The following is a 25,912-nucleotide window of genomic DNA, read 5'->3' as shown; positions in this document are numbered from 1 at the left end:
ATGTTGATAATCAAATCAGATCAGAGGTGTGTACAATAAACCTGCAACGTCAGATGTTTGTAGAGAATATGTCGTATTTTCTTATGTTATCTACCTTGGAGGATTTTAGTTTTTAATCCAAAAATGGAAAATGGCAGACAATTGCAATGATCAATCCTGGTAAGCTTCTCCTTTATTATATATTTTAATTAAGTGTTAAAATTCCCTATTGATTTTATGAGTTTAGTGTCTATTTTTGATTTTATTTTTTAGGATTGCAGAGCTTGAATCTGCTCTGAAAGAAGATGGAAGTGTTGATATAGATGGTGTAAATGAAGATCCTTTTATACCAGATGCTCTTCGCCCTGAAATATGGAAATCCTGTTTATTTTTCAACCACCATAAACCTCCTTATTTTGATGAGATATTTGATCTCCCAGAGCAGAAAATAATTAGAGAAGATTGCCAAAATTTTGTTGGTGAGCATAATTCCACAAATATACCAGTATTAATATTAGTAGTAACAAACGCCATCTATCACCCTTCTAATCTATACTCACTTGTGCTGTATAAATCAGTTCCATGATTGGTATTTTTAACTCTATAAATGCATAGTAATTTCAGAATCCTGCTGCTAAGATTATATTTTGTAATCCTGTGATTCGATTAAGACTTAATCCTATAATAATACTATTATAGTCTCAGTATTGATTCTTAAATTATCTAGTTTTTGTTTATCTATATTCCTTTTGACATTAATTGTATCCTAATTTAAGGTGATGTATGTATGTTAAAAAATTCATCAAGGTTTATGTAATCATAATACTGTATGGCTTGAGATCTTGAGGTCATAAAATAAAAATGCTGTTATTCCTATTGGTAGTATTTTGTCTTTGTTATTGTTTGTTTGTTTCTTGTTAAAGCTGGCCTTATTCACTTTTTCAAATTTTATTTGAAAAGTTACATATTTTTAAAAATATATATTTGTATGATAGTTCATTGTAATTTAATGAATTTTTCTTATGTTTTTATTTTTAATATCGGTAAACGTATAAGTGTTACTTTATCTTATTTACTGATATGATGGTTTAGAATTTAACCTTCTACTTGTTTGGTTTTCCTTTTATGAATTGAAACTTTATTATATTTATAAACAACTTTTATCAAGGATGAATAAGAGTAACCTCAGAGGTTTTACATTTTCATAATAATAACGTTATCCTCAAATTATTATTGTTTTGATTCTCAGTGTTTGGCTATCGTGGTTGTCCTGCAAGTAATTTTTATCATACAATTCTACATTCAATAAAGTAAACATATCTCTATTATATCACATTATTTCTTATTCTTTTAAATTTACGTTGAATTTAGTAGTTAAAGATGATGATTATTTCTTCAAGGTTTTTAGGTTGATTCACCTCTTAAACATTATTTATTCGCATTAATTTTACTTGATAATCTAATTATAAATTTATTAGGTGGTTATGTAACTTGATTTTTTATGTATATTATAAATTATTAATTTGGTTTGATCAGAAATATAAAGAAACTCATCATCAACTGTTATAAAATTGAGACCACATTGTTTATTAGTTATGGCCCTCTGAGAATTATTGTTTTTGTTTTTCAGACAAACTTGGTAATGCCGAAGAAGAGAAACTGTGTGTGATTTCTGATGTCGAATGCCTGGTTTCAACTTATTGTCGAAATTCAGGAATATCATATACTCGAGGTAAGCCAATTTGTTCATTATTTTTTAACTAAAGTTGAAGAAATTTTCAAGTTGTTTATTGAATATAAATTGTATTTCGTTAATATTCATGGCACTTATAAGATATATTTTATTGCACATTTATTTTTTTGAATAGTGTTGATTTACAGTGATTAAGTAATTAAAATTTTTGAATGACTTTTAAAATCATTCCTTAATTTCAAAAGTAATGAATTATAAATTTTAGAAAATGATTATACTTTAGAATGACTCCTTATCCTTTTTACACCTTTTCTTGGCAGAATAATTTGGTCCAGATTTATTCTGTTTGTTGTATTAGTACAAAACATATTTTGAGGTTTGAAATCATAAGCCCTTTTATTTTTTCTTTTATTTTATTTTATGCTTACAGTATTCCAGAGGGATACTCAAACACACACACCGCTATGGTTCCAAAATATTATCCTTTTTCATTTTTTATCACATATCAATGTTTAATTGTATGTGATATGTTATGTATATTACCATAACCATGAATGATGCCATATTTCACCCCAATTTATATGTTTTTTTAGTTAAATACAATTCTGAGAAATGACTTGTGCTGAAAATTTAGAAAGTCTCTTTATAAAAAATTTAAATTCAGAGAAACTATTAGATATTGTTTTCCTGTAAGATTTTGGTATTTAAGATAGCTGCAAGTTTCAATCTATAGTGCCTTTATCAGTCTAATTTGGAAATTAGACTATGTAATATCCTTCCAGGTCGTGCAGCGAGGAAGACAAACAGGAATCCAGTTTGAGTAATTAGGAAAAAATGCTCTTAAAAGATTATTTCTATAATATTAGACAAAATTATAAACTGTTTGTTTAAATTCATTTGATGAAAATTTTTTTTGTTTACACGAACTTGTTTGTTCATATGAATTTGCAAAAAAAAACTAATTGTGCTGAAGTTTTCTGACTAAGCATGCATGATTGGTTTTGATTTAATGAAGTTAATTCAAAGTGTTTTAATGGAATGTGCTATGCATCTCTGTCCTTAAATATTTCTTTTTTTTAATGATTCAGAACTAGCCTTTATTTACCAAAAAGGATTTATCAAGAACCATTCTTTTAATTAGAACTAGAACTAGAGGTTGACAATAATGAGAACAGAAAAATCATGTTTTATTTATAAACATTTCATTTTAATAGAAATTATTATATAAATCCACAAAATACACATTGTCTTTATCTACCTTTGATCCACCTCTCACTATTAAGATGGTATGTTTTAAATAATTTAATTTCGTCCAATTTTTTTTAAGAACTTTCGTTTTTGAAAAATGAAAGCATTTTACAGATGGGTATTTAAGAATATTGCCCCATTGAAAGAATTTTATTTTTTTGTACCGTCTTATTCACAGAGGGCAAGTAAATTTGTTGCAAATATTGAAGCCATGAATACAGAATGGTAATTTGTATGGAGTTATGAGGGCTATGAATAAACAAATTATAAAAGCAATTTAATGAAAGATTTTTTTGCAAAGGAATCTCCAAGGTATGAACTGTTGAGGATTTCGATTTTTACCTTAACCCTCTTCTTAGCAACCAGTTATCAAACTAAATCAATTTTGTCCTGTTATTTTTATCCTTATTCCAGGTAAAAGAAATAGTATTATTTTAGACTAATTTTTATAGATTTTATTGATAGCCATTCCCTCTTGTGAAGTTCTAAACTATAACTATAATGCTTTATTTGTTTTTAATAGCAATTATTAAATTTTGGTGTATTTTAAACTTAGGCAATGGTTGGTTGGACCTCCTCGCACCCCTCCTTGCCTTAGGGCTTCACACAGAAGATACATATTCCCTCTTTGAGGGTTTAAGATCTCGCTATGTGCCTAGAAGTTATGGAGAGTTATGGGCACTGTTCAGGCTCCTCCTCTTATACCATGATCCAAACCTTTGCTCATTCCTCGATACCAAGAAGATAAGTCCTGAAGGCTATTCGGCATCATGGGTATTTTTACAGCTATATGATGTATTTAGTTCTTGTATTCCGATGCAACCATGGTATATAAGATTTTGTTTAGTTTCAGACACTGTTTGCTGCACCGTGTTCGTTACCTGTTGTCACAAAGATATGGGATCTTTATTTTCAACAAGCAGATCCATTCTTCATGCTTTTCCTTGGTCTTGTCATCATTATTAATGCAAAGTACTTTTCATTTTTATATGTTATTTTTTTGTTTTATTTACTTTTTTGTTCTTTGAGTATATTTAATACTTTTTATTATGTTAGTTATTTGGTTGTATGGATGTAGTTAAAATTATTTGCTTGCTATGTTTTTATTATTAGTTTATTAAGATGAATTTAATTTTTAATGATATCTTCCATTTTTCTGTACCTATAATACCACTTAAATAATTTTTTTGATAAATTAATTGATATAGGAACAAACCATTTTCATTCAATCTGTTGAGTAAAGGATTTTTTTCACTATTTATTACTTAATTAATTTTCTAACTAATTGTGGATTGGAAGATTTAAATACTGAAAAGAAAAACAAGAGGCCTGAAAGTAAAAATAATTCATCAATTGTAATATGCCTCTTTCGTCAAATCCTTTGTTGCTAGGAAGGCAAGGAAGGGAAAAGAGAAAAAAAAAACAGTTGATGAATAATATTCATCATTCAATGAACTTTGCTTTTTGTAATATGAAGATTTTAAAAGTGCAGCTAATGTTTTCCAAACTATGGAAAAGTCGTGCCAGCACAAGCATGTAGATGGTTTACTGGAATACATCATTGTGTTGATGAATAATTTTGGGTTGTAAATTTAAATATTTCAATATTAGAATAATTTTGTTAAGAGACCATTACAGTGCAGCCCAAATAGATCAAACACTACTCACCCTGTACTTATAATTGACAATATATTAAGGCTGTGAAAACTGTTATTTTACATCTACAATGTGGATTAAGTTTTTGAATGCTTAAAAATAATCAGTAATTATTTTTTAACATATAAAACAGTAAGTGACTATTATTAAAAAAAAAAAGACTTTTATTATTTTTAATTATAAGAGATAGTTGACCGTGGATGACATACGAGGAGAAGATGGTTTGGGGGTGCGGTCAAAGAGAAACACAAATAAGTTGGCACAACCCACTTTATTGTGCCAACATGCCCACTTAATTGTACCAACGCCATTAGGCGTTTGATTTTCAAGCTAACAGCCCTGAAGAAGGCTAGAAACTCTAGCCGAAATGTTTTCACAATAAAGTGGGTTGCGTCAACTTATTTGTGTTTCTCTTTGACCGCACCCCCAACCATCTTCCCCTTTTATTTTTATTTTAACTGATAATAGTAACTATAATACATAAATAAAATTAATAAAAGAAAAAGTACATTACAATATATCAAATACAATAAATTTGTAAAATATTTTCTATATATTTTGCTTTTTTAATTACAGTTTTTTTTATAAATATTACAGAGATCACTTATTGTCCTTAAAAGAGTCATCTAAAGAGGCAGTATGCGAAGCAGTAGCTTCTATTCCTTCTGGGCTCCAAGAGTCTGATATTGAGGATCTTTTTGCTTTGGCCCAAGAATATGCTAGCAGAACTCCTGGTTCATTTAGGCAGGTATGATTTATATATTAGTTTTAAGATTTGGTTACAATTATTAAGATAATAATAATAAGTTATTTTTATTGTATTTGGCTTTTTAATTATTAAAAAAAAAAGATACAAATTATTATGAATTCAAATGCTTTCTCTGAGTTGTGGTAAATAGTTAGTACCATTGCTTATGAACTGGAAGATTATAGGTTCACTTCCTAGCATTATTTTAGATTTGTCTATTCAGCTTCGTCTCTAATACATCTACTCAGCCTGATTAGGTTAAATAAGGATCTATTTTAATGGAAAAAAGACATCAAGAGTCAGCAGTAATCTAAAAAGAGTATAATATCAATGAAGGAAGGACACTCTTTGTTTGGATCGCCGGTAGAGATTTAGCCTTTAGTGGTGAAAGGATTAACCAAATTATTTTGATACTGTTACCACAAAGTAGTTAATAGAGATCTTCTCAATTCTCTCTAATCCAAATTATCATTTTCATCACCCTTTTGTTGCAACATATAATAAAAAAATCATGGTCATTTAAATTTATCTTATCATTTCTTCTACATTTTTTTCCCCCTTTTGTAAATGGGCACTATATTTTGTTCTGTATTTGTTTATGCTTTAAAAATTTATATAATGCTCTGTAAAGTGCTGAAAAAAAAAAATATATATGGATTCTGGGTCACCTAACAGAGATGTCTGAAATTATTACTACATTTTTTTATTTTGTCTTGCAATCTCTTATTGATAGATATAAGTTACACGCTATTCAAATGCTCTATTGATAAGAGATAACCTAATTCCTTTGTCATCAGCTCTCCTCCCCACTCTAATAAGGAAAAGGAAATCTAAATGATGAAAGAAAGGCTCTGACCTTATTACTCTGTGTAATATTCAGTAAGAATAGGGAGTTCTCTTGATACTTGTGGTGCCTTAATAATTTAGTTAAAACTGAGAATTTTTCTTCCTGTTAACTTGAAATAATTCGAAGCGTTTACTTTTTTACAATCATTATCCATTCCACTACTAAGCTTATTGTTAACAAAATGAGGTACTGCATGTAGTACTTTAAGTACTATAGTATTGAATATATTCAATAAGCTGTTAAATATGGTCTGGCTCTGGGACCAATTTCCTCTTTAAAAGTTGAATCTATTGTTTTGAAATCTCATGCTGCTGATTCATAGAAAATTGTGTTTAAGCTGTTTGTAGGATTTTTGCATTAATCATGAAATTTCCCACCGAACAGTGAATAAATTAAAAACTGAATTTTATTCATTCATATTCAAAAAATGTGACAAACTATGGATTTCTCATAAATATTATTCTGTTTCATTTTTTTCTTTCTTTCTAATTTGAAGTGTTAAGATTTTCTGTTAAACAAATGTACTTTTTTCTTTTTCTATCCCCTACCTAACCCTGAGGATTGGCTTTAGATCTTTCTAATCTATTCTACCTAGATGGGAAAGATCGAATTTCATTCCATGGATCCGCCATGAAATAAATTTCAAACCGTCATCGCTTCTGACTCGAGGTTGGTGAGGTGATTCTCTAACACTCTCGGCCACCATAACCATAAAAAAAATGTACTATGATAATTTACATTACCTGTATGTATTTTTGAATAGAAACTTGTTGATAGAGTAATTCGGTATAAAACGCAGCAGAGTAAATTTGCTTCAAATGTGAAAAACATCTTCTCAATAACTAAAATAATATAAAATATTGCTTAAATAAGATAAGTAATAAAAGATATATTTTATTTAAATAAGAGAGATTTCCCTCAATCTAATTCCAATTAATAAATCTGAAATAATACAATTTTTAACGAATGCTAGAACTGTAGAAGTTTCACTTTTAACACTAAGATTCTTATTTACATGTATTTTTAAAATTAAAACCAGGATTTCTCCCTTATTTAGGACAGGTAGGAGTTTAAATTATTGAATGGTTCGGAATTAGCCAGTTTGCATTATGTTTCGATTAGAGTTTCACTTAGGCATTCTTTTTTTTAACTGTGCCCCTCCCCCTCCATTAATCTCGATAAGATAACCAAATAACAAACTAGAAACTTAATTAATTAATTATGAACAACTTTATTATTGTAGTTTCTTTTTTTAGTAGGCTTCATTTTTAAAATTATTAATTATCAATGAGAATGATTGAGGAAAAATATTCTTAGGACCTCATTAAACCCATATTGTAAAAATTAAAACTATATAAAGATAACATTTTTATAAATTTATTTGCAACAAAATCATTTTATATGTATGTCTATTCTATAAATTTTGTTAATTACCAAAAAATCTAAAATATATGTATGAAGTATAATTATTTGTAAATAAAATAATTAAAAAATGTTATTGTTATATTGTTTTATTTTTAAAAATGTAGGTTTAATGAAGTTTTTAGAATATTTTTCTTCAATCATTCTCATTAATAATTAATAATTTTAATTAAGTAAGCTTGAGAAATTAATGTGATTTACATCTTTTAACTGACATTATATATCTCTTTGTACCACATGGCAAAAGATGATTTGATAGCTTTAGGCTCTTATTATTATTATTTTTTTTTTTTTTTTAAATTTTATTATTTTTATTATCTATCTAAGGAATTACACCTTGGCTTAGGGTTTATTATTGATAATTTAACTTTTTTTTTTTAATTTAAAATTTTATTAATCTATAAAATTATAAACTAAAAAAAAATCAACTTTGATGTTCATATTGCTATTATATTTTTTTGTTTAATATGTTCAAAAGAAATATTTATATTATCAGACTATTTATGTTTTAGGATTTAGAGAGGTGTGTATTCGAAGATGATGAAATAGCCGAAGGTACAGAAAAAATCAGCCAGGCACTGTGTTTGCCCGTTTCAGTTTCTGAGTTGGTAGAGAATATTCATTTGCCTCCAGCCATAGGTGAAGATTCACTCAGGTATTGCTCTACATTATCTATTAAGGATATGAGTATTAAAAATAAATATTAATATATTTTTTAATTATATTGACACATTTTAACATATTTAAACTAATTAATCAGCATTTAAAAAAATGTGAAATTTTTGTGCTTCAAATAGCTGTTTATTTATCACTCTTATTCATTTATTTTTGAAACTAGGGTATTTAGGGTGAATAATTGATAAATATTATTATTTTTCTGATTAATTATGAGAGATAGTTGACCGTGGATGACTTATCCGAGGAGAAGATGGTTGGGGGTGCGGTCAAAAGAGAACACAAATAAGTTGATGTAGCTTATTTACTCATGCCAATGGTAATAAATGGTGAACATAACTAATAACATGGGTAAGGAAAATTGAGAAAAGAAGGGGTGGTAAAATAAAGATAGGAAAAAAATAGAATAAATAAGAGTGATAAATTTTCCCTATCTTTACTTTACCACCCCTTCTTTTCTCAATTTTCCTTACCCACGTTATTAGTTATGTTCACCATTTATTATTATTATTGTTGTTTTCAAATTTTTTTTTTTATTCATTTCTTTTGTTAAACTTTACTTATATTTTTCCTCTTTATCAATTATTATGGTTACATATATTTTCTTTCCATATTTTAATTTTTAAATTATTAATAACTAATATATTCCTATTTCTTTGCATTATATAACTTCATTTTTATTTTATACCTTAATTATGTTATTTTACCTACTTATTCAATTACCTATGTATACATTTTATTTTCCACTTCTCTCATCACTTTATTTTATCAATTCCATTCTGTAAAATTATTTACTTTATGTCATTCAGTTTATATTTTATTTGTTATTTTCTATATTCATTGGTTGTTATCTTGTTCTGTTCTTAGCCCTGATGAAGGCTATAAATTCTAGCCGAAACGTTGGCATGAGTAAATAAGTTACATCAACTTATTTGTGTTCTATTTTGACCGCACCCCCAACTATCATCTCCTTGTATATTATTTTTCTGATGTTATAACCCGCATAGTCGTAATCTAACAATCAAAAAGATAGCAAAAGCTTTGTATTAATTTTTTTAAATCTGGTTTTCTTTTAAGCACTGAATAATTTCCTTAAATAAGTTTCATAAATGTTTGCTGTTAGCATTTTTTTTTTTTGGGACATACTGGATTGACCGTGTGTAAAGATGAATGTTGGCTCGAAACGTTAAACGTTGGCTCAATAAAATAGTATAATTCTACTATTTGAGTTTTTTTGACCGCACCCGGACCATATTCCTTTCATTTTTTTTTTTATTTATATTTTATGAATCGGAATTTCTTTTGTTAAAAATGACCCTGAGAATTTTCATTGAACCAGTTTTAGGGGAAATATTAATGTTTAGAGATAATTTTCATGATACCTTAAATGATAATGAAAAAAACAAAACATGTTTTTTTTAATTTTTGGAAAATGCTAATTTATTTTTCATTAGTTTTAATATGTATATACATATTTTTTTTCCTTGTGAATCTTATGAAGCATATGGAATTAATTGATAGAAAACTAATTTTTTTAATTAATAAAGATTAATGAGAATAATCCATTGAGTCCTTAAAAACTTTTAGAATTGGATTTCTTTTCAAGAGACTTGTTTTTTGTTTATCCATTAGTTAATGAACTGTATTAAAATTAATTTTTATTTTTTATTGTGTATTATTATAGAAGTGTGTGTCAGGTGATGGCACAACTGAACATTGATTGTACATTCATTAAAATTAATTATAATAGTAATATATTTATAATTTACTATGTAGTTAGTTTTTATGGGTACCAGCACTACCAAAGTTAAGAATTTATTTATGGAATAACTTAAATATAAATGATTGAGATAGATAATATCGATCAGTAATGATATATAGTGTTTAACATTATTTATGTGTTTACTAATCTCTTGTACAATGAAATTTTCTTAGCTGGGGTATTCTTATTCTGTCTCCTTGATACAAGTTTTTTTGTATCGGCCCTTAAATCTCTTATCTGTTTGGTCCCTTTTGTCTCGGCAATCAAGCTTCTGCAGTAGCCAAGGAAGTAAATTTTCCAGAATCAGTAAAGGAAGAAGAATGGAGGAGTTCACTCACTGTTCCTCTTGTTTATCTTATTTTATCCTATATCTTTTTCTAATATTCCTTTTAATACTTTCCTGAGCAAGAATTGCTGATAAGGCTCCTCCCCCCTGTCTGCTATCACTTCTCTTGTCAGGCAAATTCCCCAAAATTACTTCTACTAGTCCTAAGAGGACGAACTATCCTTCTGTACTAAATAAGGGAGTGATATTTAGTCTACCTCAAATATTCTTGAAGTATATTTCAAGAGTTTACTGTTTCTCTACTACTTTTTGTATTTACCAACTGAAATAAGCCTTTTGTGTCAATATTCGTTACAGAGGGTCACCCTTTTTCTGCATCAAGAACCATTCACATCTAAGAATAGTTGATATATTTGATACATAGGTAGTACAACTTAAAAAAAAAATTAAAAACTGCTTATCTGTGGTAATATATTGGCTAGAGATTAACCATTAACCACCAAAACTTCCACGGTTTATCTACATACCAAAACAAAAAAAAGTGTTATTTAATCTAATTTACTCAAGTTACCAAGTCACCGTTATACAATGGGTAGTAGTACTTGACTGTATTTTTACCCATGAAAACTTTTTCTCAGAACTTCGCTTTCTTCATGTTTCTGAACTTTTTGATACTGCTTGCCAAGTTTCATCAAAAGCTCCTGTATTTCCTGTAATTATAGGAAATTATTGTTTAAAACATTTATTTAAATAAAGTTTTAATTTTTATTTTAGGTTTTTTCTAGTCGACTGTCGGCCAGCTGATCAGTATAATGCTGGCCACTTGCCCACTGCATTCCACTTAGATCCAACTTTGGTAAGAAATGTTTAATATATTTATTATTTATCACTCACCTTATGATTTTCATGATCTAGTTTAGGTAATTTTATTGTTTCCAAGGATTTCACTAACAAACATTTTTTGTGAGCCTAATGCAAAAATAATTTTAACTGGTTATTTTTGTGTGTTATTGAAACATTGTTATTTCTGAGATGTGTTCCAATCCAATACCTACAGTTAATTTAATGATTTATCATGTTTCTGAATACTTTATTTGTCATTTATTGTGCTTTATAAAACCTTTTCAGATGCTGCAGGGAAGTAGTGTGTACAAGATGGCCGTTCAAGGACTTCTTTCTGCCCAGCAACAAGCTTTAGATGCAGGTTCCTCTGCTGGTGGAGAACATCTCTGCTTTATAGGCTGTGGAGCTCTCCATGAAGATCAATACACTCACATGGTTGTTGCTGGGTTTTTGAGAGATTATCGTCCCTATGTTTCTATTCTCTCTGGAGGATACCATGGTAGGTATCTTTTGATAACTTTTTTTTTTCATTTCATAGATTTTACTACTCTATTACTTGAAAAACATACGATATTATTTGAAAGATTCCCTCTAAAGCAGTTTCAAATACAAAATTTAACAAAATGATTTTTCCGCATAAAGCTTCTTTCTCATCTTGTATGACCGATGAATCCCTGGCACCAAAACTGAAAATATGTTAATGATATGTTTATTGTTCTATGTGAGGAAAAGATGGTCGGGGTGTGACCAGTAGAATAATAATAAACAAGTATATGAAACTTATTTTATTTGTGCGGAAGTTTCGGCTTAAATTTCATGCCTTAATCAAGGCTGAAAACAAAAAACGAGATAAAAACCATAACACAGTGAAGAAACAAGAAATTAAGAAGATAACAAATGATACAAACAAAAGATAAAATATAATATTGTGGAGGTAAGAATTTATACAAAAAGGTAAACGTTGAAAATATTAGAAAAATAAAAAAGAATTAAAATCAAACAATGATCTTTGTCAATAATGAAAAATTGAAATAAATGTAATTTCTCATTCGCTTGGCTCGATGTAGCTTTTCTGCTTAGAGTATCAGTTCGGCAGCATCAGTGTGCTGGTATGAAAAGTATGTTAGAGTCCAGAGGAAATTGGTTTTTGATAACATACGTATAAGTGTAAATGTGCATTAAAATTAAATAAATAAGTTATAAAATGAATGAAATAACTTAAACAAAGAGTCAAACTATAGATTTAAAAAGAACGTAAGTAATGGTTAAAATTTATTTAGAGGTTAAATAAGTAATGGTGAAGACAAAAATATGAAAAAATTACTAAGGTAACATATTTTCACATTAAATATTAAATTTTAGTTGATTTAGTATAAATGTAGATAATGTCAGTTTTATAATTTTGCTGTGATTAGTATAAGGAGTATAAGTCACATCAATTTTTTTTTTTTTTCATGTTTACTAGATAATATGTAATTTGACTACTATTTAAAAAGTTCAATGTTGAACTGTTTGAAATAAATAACGAGCACCAATCTGTACTGTAATTACAATGTTCAAATGATAGACATGAACTCAAGAATGAAGTAATTAAATCAAGATTATGTAACTTATAGTCTTTGTACTTATCAAGATAGAATTATATATTTTAACTTTTCAATAATAGATTATTTCGAATGAAATTTTTTTTACTGTCCCACAAAATTTGACTTTTTTGACAGGTTTTTCCAATTGAAAGCCCAATTTATTGAAATATGTTAATTTTACATTATTCATTAATAAGAATTATAATTTTCCTTAGCACTTCACAACTATTTTGGAGACAATGTTGAAGAAACAATGTCTGACCATAACCACGAGTCCTGTCGGGTGTGCTTGGAAATTGGATCTCAGGCTGGGAATCAAAATGTTGGTACAAATGGCAGCAGTACTTCACCATCAAAAGATTTATTTGGAAAAATAGGGTAAGAATTTATTTTATTTATTTTTTTTTTTTTTTATAGTATTTTTTCAAAAGAGGAATAATACTGGGATGAGTAACCTTTTTGTGGGTGGGTGTCATGTTGGATACAAACTGTTTAGGCTTTCTAGCATAATATTCATTTATTGTTTTTTGTTTTTTTTCACACAAACTTCACATGTTTGTTTAAAATTGGACGCTCTAATATGAAATCATCATTACATAATATAATAATGATATTGAAAAATATATCTGTTTTTAAGCTATTATATCATCTTGAGGGCTAAAACCTGAGTTAAAGATGAAAGAAAGAATAAAAATAAAGTCAATACCTTTCAATTTTATTCAAAAATATAAATATATATATATATATATATATATATACACATATATTAGATAAATCAAAATAATCACTACATTAACTCACATGAAATTCATTTGTTTATTTTTATATTATTTCCATTTACTAACCTTATAATTTTTTAAATCATATTAAGATTATGTTTTTTTTATCTTCGATCTTTTTCTTCATATTATTGTAATATATCCCAAATAAAAACCATTAAAGAAATATTTTGAAAGCTTAAGGCCTGAAGTGGATTTCAATAAAAAAAAAATTGTGTAACATATTCATTTTTTATTTAGTTGAGTAAATTTTTCAGGGCAGTAGTTAAATCAAAATCTGCTGAGGTAAAAGATAAACTTCTAGAATATATAGTTAATCCTACTGGAGGAAATGTCAATGAACGACATGTGAGCCCAAATGATAGGCGAGGAAAAAGGTATAGAGGTGGCTCTGCTGTATTTACTATCGATGACAGCCCTACAGGTATAAAAAAAAATTATTTTAAAATACAGTAGAACCTCGCCAATCCAACCACAATGGGACCAAAAATAGCTCAGATTAACCAGAAACGAAAAAATTGTGTTTTAAATAAAAACAATTTTTTCCCTTCACAATATAGGTATAGTGTGTTTGCAATAAAATTTACATTTTCCATGAAAAAAGTCTATGGAATTTATCAAACAATTGTTTTCATAAATTCAGGGATAAATAAAATAAATAGGCCATGTAATAATTTGTCATATTAAGCAATTTTTTTTTTTTTACATTTTTATAATTCTATAAATGTGTGCATTTATAGAATCAAAATGATAAACATATGAATTTTAAATTTAAAAAAATTAAATATAAAAAAAAACATTATTTTATTTACAATATTATCCTGGTTCCCGGGCTCATAGTGATTTGTTTCGTCATCTATTAAGTATTAAGATATCACCAGTTGAACATAGTTTCATTTGCGGAAGAGTAAATTGTTCTAATTTTCTAAAGGTTCCACCTTCCTATTATTTTAGACAATTAGATAGAAGACGGGTTCAATTAAGTAAACATTTTGGAAAAAATATTTGTGTGACTCCCCAGTCCTGTGTTCCACTTGTGAAACATTTACGGTTAGGGTCAGATTAGTGAGGTTCTACTGTATTGCAATTTCCCATTTATTAGGAATAAGTAATAATATCTGATTCATATTTATGCTATACAAACAAAATACTGAAAATAACTAGGTTTTAAGTACATCTATCTGCAATAATTTTTTATGGTTATTAATAAAATATAATCATAGATTCACTTCTATTTTATTAATTTAATAAGAGAAAAATTAATGAACAAAAATAAGCAAAACTTATTTTTATTGGGTTATGACGTTTCGGCTTAAATTTTAGACCTTTATCAGGACTAAGTAATAACAAAGACAACAACCATGATAGAATAAAAAGTCTCTTCATCACTTCTTATTACTTTCAGTTTTACTATTTACCCCCTTTGGCTTATTTTCCCACAGGAGTTAGCTTATGTGTATGCCTAATGGGCATTAACGCTCTCCAGTTGTCCAAGTCCAGTACACAGCACACATTACATAACAGAAATACTCCATACACAACACTGACACTAAGGTCATATACAGAACTCGTCTCACGACAACATTTCCTGAGATGAGGTACGGTCAGGAACTTTCCTGGCCACTCTTCCTCCTGAGGGGATTTCAGTATTCGAGAGGTCAGTAATCCCGAGGTTACAGGGCCTATTTTGTTAGGCTAATCATCCGCAAAGTAGATTAAATGATTTAGAAAACAGTAAATGGGCTCGGACAAGAGAGGAAAGTGGCTGGAGTCCATGAAAGCATTGGCAAGTGACCGGTATGGTTAACATGCTTGGACAGTGGCACCACCACACTGAAAGGCACAAAGGAGGAAGGAGTAAAAGGCTTATGTAGCTTAATATTTTACCTCTTTATTTTGTTATTTTTACATATATATTTTTATTATTTACATTATTTCTTGTATATCATATAATTTTTTTATATTTTTATAAGTTAATTTTTTTAGTCTTTTATTATTTACTAGTTCGATTTGTAATATTTTTTTTCATTTCTATATTTGTTCTTCACTTTAAAGACTGCTCCCCAACCATCTTCTCCTTATCTCAAGATCTACAGTCAACAATCAACTCATCATTATTAATCTAATATACTTTTAAAATAATTAAGTATTTTATTAACTGCTCAGTAAGTTTTATTTGATGATAATAATTATAAAATTTATTTTTCTTCTTTTAGTTCCTTATGCCTACATGGGAGGAGATGAAGAAGAAGAGGATTCTCAATATGAAACTGTATCTCTGTCAGCGTGGAAAACTAGACCTGACTTGATCGCTTCTTTCGAATGTCAAGAAGTGAAAATGAATGGGCAGACATATGAAAGGTATTTTCTAATTTTATTTTCAGTTAATTGTTGATGAAACAATTATCATTTTACCCAATAGTACAGGTATTGTTAGTAGAAGTAGTTTCTTATTCAATTCTCACATGATAAAGTTTTTTGTGCACTACAAATTTGTTTCGAACATTGAATTCGGATATAAAATAGCCATAATCCGTTTTACCATTCGGTTCGATATTATGTGCTGACAAACTTCTGCCTCAGTTCAGCTCGATTTCCAGAAATTATTAACTATAAAAGTTTTGTGAAGTTCTTTAAAGTTTGTTAGTTCATCATTGAGCTTAGAAATCAGAATGGTTAGACTTATACTTGATGAGTTGACAGTTGGAATTTCACACTTCCTTACGATTTAAAAAACATTTAAAGTCAGAAACTGACCTTAAAAGATGTTCTAATTCTTGAAGATCCATCTGTACATCCTGGAGATTTTGAATTATAAAAGAGATTTTGAATTGGTGTGTATGATGAATTATAAAAAAGTTTATATTAAGTATCAATTCAGATAGTCATTGAGAGCCATGAGAGAATGAATAGAAAATAGTTTAAGACAGTTAAAAATTCGAATATTTATGTGCTTTGAACTGATATCAAAGAAATCAAATTGAGACTGCAGGATTTCCAACTTAATTACTGAAAGGTATCACAATACAGGACAGTATTTGCTGCTCTAAATTGTTTGTATGAAAGTGGTAGTTATATTCAAAGCCGATCCCTCAACCAAACATTAACAATATTTGGATTTAGGAATTAAATAAGCTAATTTGTGAATTCAATGTAGAAGGAAAAAAAATATCCATGAAACTTTCTCGCAAGCTAAAAGTGAAACTTCTTAGGTTCTAGTATTTGTTGATAATTTCAGGATTAGGAAATGAAATTTGATTGAGGGAAGTATTTCTAAATTAATCTATTTTATTAATTAATTTCCACTAATTCTTACTCTAATAAAGAAATTATAGGTTCATGATTGCCGAAGTATGATATTAATAATCTAGAATATAAATTTTCTAAATAACGATAGAATACTCCTAGTTCCTAGATATAGTAGGTATTTAGCACATGTGCTAGGAGAAGTATCACACTTTTCGTCTGATCCAGGTCAATTCGCTCTACTACACCTAAAGAAGTTTCACTTCAATAACTTGAGTGTTTTGCAGCCTTTTTTTTACCTTAAATCTTTGATAAATTCTGTTAGAGACCTAAGAAAACAATATGTGTAAATATAATTATAAATAGATTAATTTCAAATAAAAAATATTGTAAACATTTTAATAATTAATCTTTTTTTTGTTAATAATTCATATCTTTGCAAACATCTTTAGCCTACAGATTTACAATTATTCATCCTACATCTGCGGCATTATTCGTGTTGTTAATACTTGTGTTGCCGTGACTAAATAATATGAAATACAATTTTTTTGTCCAGGCGACGGTTGTTCAAAAAACTCTTACCATTCAAAGGAAAATCATAATTCATCTTCCGTCTTGTCCATTTAACTGCATATTCACTGGCCTTTGGAGAAGGACGTCAGCATTCAGTGTTCTGTGGTAGTAGGTGATCATTGGACAACTTCATGTTGTTAATATATATTTAATATTAAATAACTTTTACCTACTCAACTTTGTATTTTTAATAACATGATTATTTGTCTTATATTTTACATTTATTTGCATCCTTTATTTCTTCCGAAACTTTATTAAAACCTAAAAATACTATTATTGACAACCTACCTTCAAATCGAAACAAATGTATATTAGTTTAAGTTAGTTGCTGTACTTTAGTTACACAATGCTAACTTTGAGCTAAAATTTTCTGCATAATGTTCAAGTAAGTATAACCTCCTATTTAACTTAAATTAATAGTTATTTTTCTAATAGTGTGGAAGTTAACCTTTCTTCATGAATCTCCATTCGGCTATTAAAATGCATTGCGATTGCTCAAACCATTTTTAATGTAACATGAAATTTCATTTTAATTTTAAAATAACGGTTTTAAACATTAAACTTTTCTATGTTTGGTCTCAATTTTTTGTATGTCACCATAAAATATGCTTTTTGATTTTAATTCTTAAATAAAATTTGATTTTAAGTCAGTTATTGTTTGTATTAATGAATTAATACAATATCTCTATAAGTAAACTGTAAATATTAGTGCATTTTTGGTTTTTATTAATATTATCAGAAAGTAATAAAGATATGAACGTATAAAGGTTTTGTATAAACCTAGATTTCTTATAATTTTAATTATATAAAGTCTATTCCTGATTAATTAAACTCTAATTAACAGAAAATTTTCCTCAAACCTTCGGTAATACTTTTACTCCTTCAAATCATTGGATCAGACTGCTCAAACAATTTTATGCAAGCCAAAATTATTTCTAAAAATTACTTCTATAAGCTAAAGAAATATTTAGGTTGCTTAAAGTTACTGCAGATATAACTGCAAGCTTGACAAGCATGCTTGATCACTATTATTGTTCGAGTAAGTAAGAATTTTCATTTGACACCATATATTATAAGTTTGTTTAAACAAGCACCAGATTTAACTTGGTTTAGCTTTATACAACTACTATGTGACATAGTAATCTATCGGTGTGATTATTGTGTTATATTAGCTACATTATCAATGAATGAATGAAGAAAGTCATATGAACTTTTTTTTCTTATAATTACCTAAATTAAGAAGAAAGAGATGATAATGATGACACCTCTAAATCGTACTCACTGCTGATATTTTATTGTACAAGCCTTTGGCACATCACTGGTGGCAAAATGATGTGCTGATGCCAAATCATATTTGTACCAAATGATTTATTCTGCATTCTTGTCAAGCATGCAGTTACATATCTTGCTACCATATTCCCAGCTCACAGTAGTTCTCTATATTTATATGACATGTGTTCAAAAGTTAACTAGAATTGATTTTTTCTCCTGAAGTTTGAGCTATTAAGAATTTATTGTACCACTGAATAAGTTTCAAGATTGAAATTAAATTTGTTACTACAATTTACAACTTTCTGTAAAATTTATCCTTTTATACTTCAAAACGATTGGTGCTGTTTTCAATAAATCAATAAAATTAATGATTTATTTTTAAGTAATGATATGATGGTAATTGCTGATGATTTTTACCTATTTAATTATTTTTTTAAGATCATTCAAAAATGTATCAGATTCGTTTCTGGCTGTTAGGACAAATGTTAAGAGCTGGCACTAGAAATTTCTTTTAAAAATATAAAATTCTATATAATTCATTGCAAATCTATAATAGTAGGAATCTGCACTTCTAGGTGGGGAAAATTGTGCCCATTTGATGTGGAGGACATCTTGTCAGTGCAGTAGTATAACTGAGTATTAGAGAAATTTCTTTGGTCTCCTCTAGCGTTTTCAGAACTACCTTCACAAAGGCTTCTGTGTGATACTCTATTTTCCAAAATATTGTTAATTTTGAAACATGGATTGTACCAAAAAAAGGACTGACAGCAATGGAGGTTCTATCAATCAAAAACAGTATTTGCTACTTCAAGATCATGGGAATATTAAATTAAAGCGTCAATAATATAAGGATGAATGATCCTATTATACCTTGGAATGATTGTCATAAGGTTTATAGAAATTAAAGTTGTAGAAGACATATGACGGCTTGGAAAACTGCGGGTTCAAGAAAACAGAAACTCACTCGGGACCAAGTTGGGTGGTAAAAGCTGTTACTGGAATCAGGACTAAATTAGATGCATTGATTATTTTATTTTATTTTTTTTTGGTAAAAATTGTTTGTTAAAACTTATAAAAGGTTTTATTATATAAATAATTTGTACTGAATTTGAGAATAAATATTAAAAAAAAAAAAAACTAAGATGATTTTTATTATATTCCACACTTTTTAAGTATTATATTACACACTATCAGTATTATTAACATAGAAACCTATTGTTATTCAGCAACATTGTGTAATTAGTTGGAATATTGTGAATAATTTATGTTTCCTAAAATTTATTTATTTTCTGAAAGTAAGAAAATAACTTTCAAAATCCTTAAGTGTATATACTTTTAAGATCATTTTAATATGAAAATTAAATAATTTTGTAAAAAAGACATAAAAAGTGTTGGTCATATGATGAAACAGATTTATAAAAATTTTAATGCTCTAATATGATCAGAGTGATGTCTGTTGTATAGCATTCTCTATTTGTCATGTATATTTTCACTATGAAAACAAAATATCTTTTATAAATTTATTTTAAATGGCTCCTTTATTACCCATAATGATAGTTGTTATGTATCCTATTATAAGCTTTTATTTAGTCTGTATAAATGGAAAGTAGGTTCATATTTGTATTTGAACTCGTGCAGAAATTTGAATAATGTTTGTGCAAGTTGAGATACATGAAGATATTGGAGTTATAGAAGAGATAAGATGGCTGAGAAAACTAATTGTTCAAGAAAAGAGAAACTTAATTAAGACCAAGGTGGATTGTGAAAGTTGTAGGACTATATTATATGCAAATGTAATATGTAAAATCTGACTTATTGAAAAACTAGAAATATTAAATTACAAGTGCTCTTAGAGTTATAAAAATAAAAGCTTTAATGTTCAAAATTAGCAAATGGCTAACTGAACGCCATTATTATTTATCATAGCACTAAGCTTATACTTGTTTGGTTGGGAAATTTATGGATCTATTTAAATCATTGTTCGGCACCGATCAAGAGATTAATCAGCAGTCAGAAAATGATCATAACCATATGTCTTCCAAGAATAATATACAATAAAAAAAACAGACTCTTCTACTACCATTAGCTAGTCCTTTAAAGGATTTCTTGAAGAATATATTCATTGCATTAGCATATCAAGTTGAGTTGAACCACTGTGGCAGTCAGGACATTAGAATCTGAAATCAAGTAAAAACCATATCTAAAATTTATCAAACCAAGTGAGAAATGTTTTGGAATATATGTTTATAAATTAATAAATAGTTGTATTGGTTGTTTTTTATTAACATTACCTCTAACTCAAGCGTTTTATGAAACAATTGGCTAAAATCCTTTAAAAAAAATTGGATAATATTTCCAACCACAGTTAAAAATTACCATCTACTGTTACTGCTCAACGTTTTTATAAAAAATTAATGAGTTTATTTATAACCTCTGTTCCTTAAATTATTATATCCCAGAAAATCATATCTGAGAATTAATAAGCCACAATAAAAATAAAAACAATTTTTAAATATTGCATGATTTGATTTTTGAAAATTATTTGTCAGATTTTTTTAATGTACACCATATAAATGTCTAAATATGCTGAATTTAAAGATGAAAATTACTTATGGAGATGCTGTACATCTTTAATTTAAGTCTCAAATATTGTATTTAACTATTTTTTTCTTATAATAATGTTGTGATACCTATTTTATCATGGTTACAAGATCTAAAATCTTGTCATTTTTTTCACTTTATAAGTACTATTATGTTTCAGTACTGTGATAAATTTCCGCTACTCTTTGAAGTGTGATATATAGTTTATAAATCTAGCTATGGGTTATGAAATTTCTAAACTTTCTTATGTCTTTTGATTAGTTTATTCATATACTTCAGTAACATACACAGTTTATCAGATATTTTTCAATTTTAAATAATTATACCAATTAATTCATAGTTAAGTTTACCTTTTTTTAATGTGTCACTGCTTCGTTATAACCTGTATCCTAGGGAAACCTTGAGGAAACTTTGATAGCAAAAAATGACAAAATTCCCTAAAAACAAGTTGTTTAATATTTAAGACCAAAAGGAGTTTAAATGAAAGATTCAGCTACTGTTGACAATGCACAACTAATTTTGAACACTTGATCAAACAGGATACATTTCAACCAACAGCTCCTTATTTAAAACCAAAATAATATTTTTTTTCTTGTGTCCCTTGAGCAAGTTTTTAGTTGATCTGTTAATTATAAACAATGAGTAAAAAACAAATAATAACAATTCATATTCCAGCTCTATATGTATATAAACATTTAAGTCAGTTGTTTATATGTTTTCTTCATTTACATACCTGAATAAAAAATTTAGTTAAAATAATAATTGGCTTGGTAACCAAGCTTTATGGGATTTGACATTATTGATTAATTTTATCAGTCTTTGAAAGTTTATCTGTTGATATTAATTCATACTAATATAGATTTTATTTGTATTTTTTATTTTATTCAAAAAGAATCGAACTTTTCAAAACTTATCTTAAAATAAACAAAACTTACCTTATTGATAGTTGGTAATAAATGAACCATAAGTACTTAGTTACAGACATCTAAATCTCAACAATTGCTGTATTGTACTTAAGAGGCTAAATGTACCTCATTCAAGGAATAATCCTTTAAAAAATTCTTCTAGAAACTTGCAGAACTTGAGGTCATGGCCCCATAAATGAAGTTGAGATAGATGGTTATTTCCATTTTTTTTTTTTAAATCTTGTTTTGTTTAACCCCTACTTGGCCATTTCTGACTTAGGAAAAGGAGTTATCCTACAGGTTACCAGCCTATTCTAACCAGAGTCTGAAGGTCGAGTTTTCATTCATTTGGGCTAACACAAAATAAAAGTCAATGAACATTGTGGGAGTTGAGGCATAATATTAGCAGCCTCATAACTACAATGGTGCTGGTTCAATTCCAGCCTAGATAGGTTTATTTCATGGTGGTTCCATAGAATGAAAATTCAATCTTCTCACTCTAGTTAGAAGAGATTGGTTACATCTATAATAACCCACTCTGCTCCTCGGCTACAATAGCCAAGAGGGATGGTTTCTGTACCATCAGGTATCATTATAAAACCATCAATATTAATTAGCGTTCTTGTACAATAAACAATTAATAAATCATTTTCTAAGATTTTCTGATTCTTGATAGCTTGAGAAAGAATGTGAACAGTCATTAATTTTTCATTAGAAGGTTGATTCTACCCCAAAAGTGTCTATGAAACAATCTTATAATAATTTTCTGCTAGGAGAAATTTTATATCAGATTTTTAACAAGATTTGTTGTTACCTATTCGTTGAGCAGGATAGTAGAAAAGCAAAATGTTCCATCTAATACTGTAACATTCAAAATTAAAGTTTCTGTTAAAAAAGTAAATTATAGCTAATGGTTTTATTATGCTGATACCTTTTTAAAAAAAATCCTCCTTAAATCCCTCTGCAAAATTTGAGTATTTATGTTATGATGTGAGATTATAAGATAAGATTATAAGTGTAGATTTTAATAATCAATTAAAAAAATCTGTCTCTTCGCCATACATGACTTTTCTCCATTTCCATTGGGCCAATGTTTGATAGAGTTAGCAACAAAATCACAGTTGACTTCGAGGTGATCATGTAAGCTTAACATTGCTGTCCAACATTTTGTTTTAAAATGCTGGCGGATTAGAGGTTTAATACACCCGTATATTAGCCATTTATGAAGTTATGCAATGTCAGGAAACTATATTAAAGCCTAAAAGAGGCGTACATAAAAAAAAAAGAAATTTTTTTTTTTAAGCTTTGTTTAGGGATTCCAAAACACTTTTTATTATTTCTTCTATTTTCTACCGGAAATATTTAAATTAAATAATAAATTATTGTGTATTTTTTTGCAGCATTTTTGAAATGTGCTCTTGTACTGTACGTTGTTGATATTTTTCATTCAGAATTGAAATTTAATAAATCAAATTTTATTTTCAGTGAACTGTTTGTAAGTGATAGTCACGTTTATGTGGTGAGAAAAGGTAGTCGTGGTAAAGGAGAGCTTGTTGTCAAAAAGCCATTATCTGCAATTGCAAAAATAACCTCTAAAAAGAGATCGCCTGAAATTATAACTTTTAAGTACGGATCCTCTCATGGTGATTCAATCATCATAAGTGATATGGACAGGTAGTGTATATTTATAACTTTATTATAACCTTAGCATTTATTAATAGATCAACATTAATTAATGAATTAGTTAGGTTTGTATGCTTATCACCATTATTTTGACTCTTTCAGATTTGTTATTCCTCGGGCAAATGAGGCAACATCACTTATTTCCGAACTTATTGTAAAAATTTTGGAAAAGAAAGAAGAAGAAAGCAACCAGCCTGCATTATAATCAGTATTTTAGTTATTTAGCAAAAACTGTTTTACGAATTTTCTCCTTTTATCATTATTTAAAGATGTACTTAGTTTTTCTTTTATTGTGATTATTTAATGTTATTAATAATGAATAGTAATATAATGAATAAAATTATATCTCTGTATACTATATTTTGAATTAAGGTTTAGTAATGGAAGAAGAACTTACATTTTGTAATGGGCATGTACTGATTTTTTTTTTATACTTCACAACGAAAAAATTGTAATTATCTTTTTAAAGAATTTATATTAAGTGTTGAGTGATAATTTGTATGTATTTATTTATTTATCATTCTGTAATGATAATTTTTAGAATTATTTTCAGAATCAAAGTATCTTTGGCAGGTTATTAGTAGAATATTAAATCATAAATATTTTAATAACATGATTTCAAAAAATCCATAATGATTAGTTAGTAAAATAAAACTAATTATAAATTATATTTGAAATTGTATAATAGGAATTTAAAAAAAAAAATTCTGTACTTTAATTTATAATTGGAAAGGAAAATATCAATTTTACAGACGTGAAGTTACTGTGAAAGAATTTTATACAGTTTATGAAGTTTTAATTATCCATGCTCTAGAAAAGGGGTTCGCAAACCTTTTAACACCATCCATGGTTTCATTTATGGTATTGTTTAACAATTTTTAAAATTGTTATAAATGTCATCGAGGTTTTAATAGAGATCCTATAATGCTATAATTATTTACAGTACAATTATTATTCCTTAAATTTTTACCTTAAATCAAGGTATTTATCAATTTTGAGTTTAAAACTATTTACTAACTTCAATAATTGCAGTATATTATCTAATTCAATTAAATATGAGTTATTGAAAATTAACTAACTTACCTACAATCAATAAAAAAATCCATAACCATAATTTTATTAAAGGCTTAAAGCAACTTTCTGTTATAAATTGTTTAATTTTTTAAACCCTATCATTCCAAGTTTTATTTTTTGCGCATTAAAAAAATTCCTTTAGATTTATCAATATATTAGACATAGCTGTATTTAACTAGACTTTTTATCTTCTTTCAATAAAGCTACAACTCATTTATTTATATCCTGTATAGAAGAACACATGAGAAGTTTTTTGAAAGACAATTGTGGATAATCACTTTTCGGCTATTAAGGTTCACGATCCCTGCTCTAGAATATTTTAGATAAAACTGGTTAAAAGCCTCCAGTTGTTTTTTTTTAAATTTAATGACTTTACTTTTTTTTAAACACTAAAGATGGTAGTCCACTGGTCGGTATTTTTGACAATTTGTGGCAGAGAAGTTCAAAATTTGTGGCACAGAGAAGTGCAAAATTTGTGGAAAAGCCATTTGTCTTATTCCTTTGAACTGTTATTTCTCCAAAATTATGTGGGTTGCTCCTCAGTTCATTTTTCAGGTCCAAGAATATCTTTTTGAACTGATTGAATTGTGCTCAATTAAGAAAAAAAATTGTTTAGAAATTATTTCCATTCTGATAGAAAAACCCAGAAGTTAAAACTTTATAATTTTGTTCTTCTCCAGCCCACTTTTTTCCACCATACTGAATTAGTGGATCACTGCCTCAACATTTCAACATAAATTTAGTATCAATAAATTTTTTATATTATTCTACAATGCTTAATCAAAACCCATGAATTGTTATTGTCTGTTCATTATTTCATTTTATAAAGTTTTGAAATTATTTGAAGCCAAATTATTTTGACTACTAATTATGTCAAGACATAGATTCGAACGGATTTATTTCCTGATGTTTTATTCTTAGTGAACATAAACTATGAATGTTTTAAAGTAATTATATTGTAAACCAAAATGTATATATGTATTTTCTGTTTTAATAAAATTATAAAAGAAAAAACTGAATTTTATCAGCTTTGT

General features: G+C 27.7%; 1 protein-coding gene across 2 annotated transcripts; it reads left to right on the top strand.

Moving 5' to 3' along the window:
- Positions 1-24,164, top strand: TBC1D23 (TBC1 domain family member 23). 2 transcript variants are annotated; one of them, XM_014423868.2, is made up of 14 exons: positions 1-159; positions 253-458; positions 1,610-1,711; positions 3,477-3,694; positions 3,768-3,892; positions 5,174-5,324; positions 8,106-8,248; positions 11,091-11,172; positions 11,445-11,658; positions 12,961-13,123; positions 13,782-13,948; positions 15,741-15,885; positions 23,607-23,795; positions 23,907-24,164. In XM_014423868.2, the coding sequence occupies exons 1-14, from the start codon at positions 131-133 to the stop codon at positions 24,007-24,009; spliced, it is 2,037 nt and encodes a 678-aa protein (XP_014279354.1). In that variant the 5' UTR covers positions 1-130; the 3' UTR covers positions 24,010-24,164. The 2 variants fall into 2 exon arrangements, with proteins under 2 accessions (XP_014279354.1, XP_014279355.1); XM_014423869.3 differs by lacking the exons at positions 23,607-23,795; positions 23,907-24,164 and adding an exon at positions 17,327-17,556.
- Positions 24,165-25,912: the final 1,748 nt, after the last annotated feature.

The sequence above is a fragment of the Halyomorpha halys genome, unplaced genomic scaffold (assembly GCF_000696795.3).
Source record: "Halyomorpha halys isolate HHAL.00 unplaced genomic scaffold, Hhal_1.1 Scaffold442.1, whole genome shotgun sequence".
Lineage (NCBI taxonomy): Eukaryota > Metazoa > Arthropoda > Insecta > Hemiptera > Pentatomidae > Halyomorpha > Halyomorpha halys.
The sequence above is the reverse complement of the archived record's forward strand: the minus strand, read 5'-3'. Positions and strand labels throughout refer to the sequence as shown.

Bases quoted from the DNA above. Each gene is read 5' to 3' on its own strand.
- TBC1D23 (XM_014423868.2), top strand. From the start codon at position 131: ATGGCAGACAATTGCAATGATCAATCCTG. The intron at 3,893-5,173 runs GTACTTTTCATT...TAAATATTACAG, and splicing joins GTCATCATTATTAATGCAAA to AGATCACTTATTGTCCTTAA. The intron at 23,796-23,906 runs GTAGTGTATATT...TGACTCTTTCAG, and splicing joins ATCATAAGTGATATGGACAG to ATTTGTTATTCCTCGGGCAA.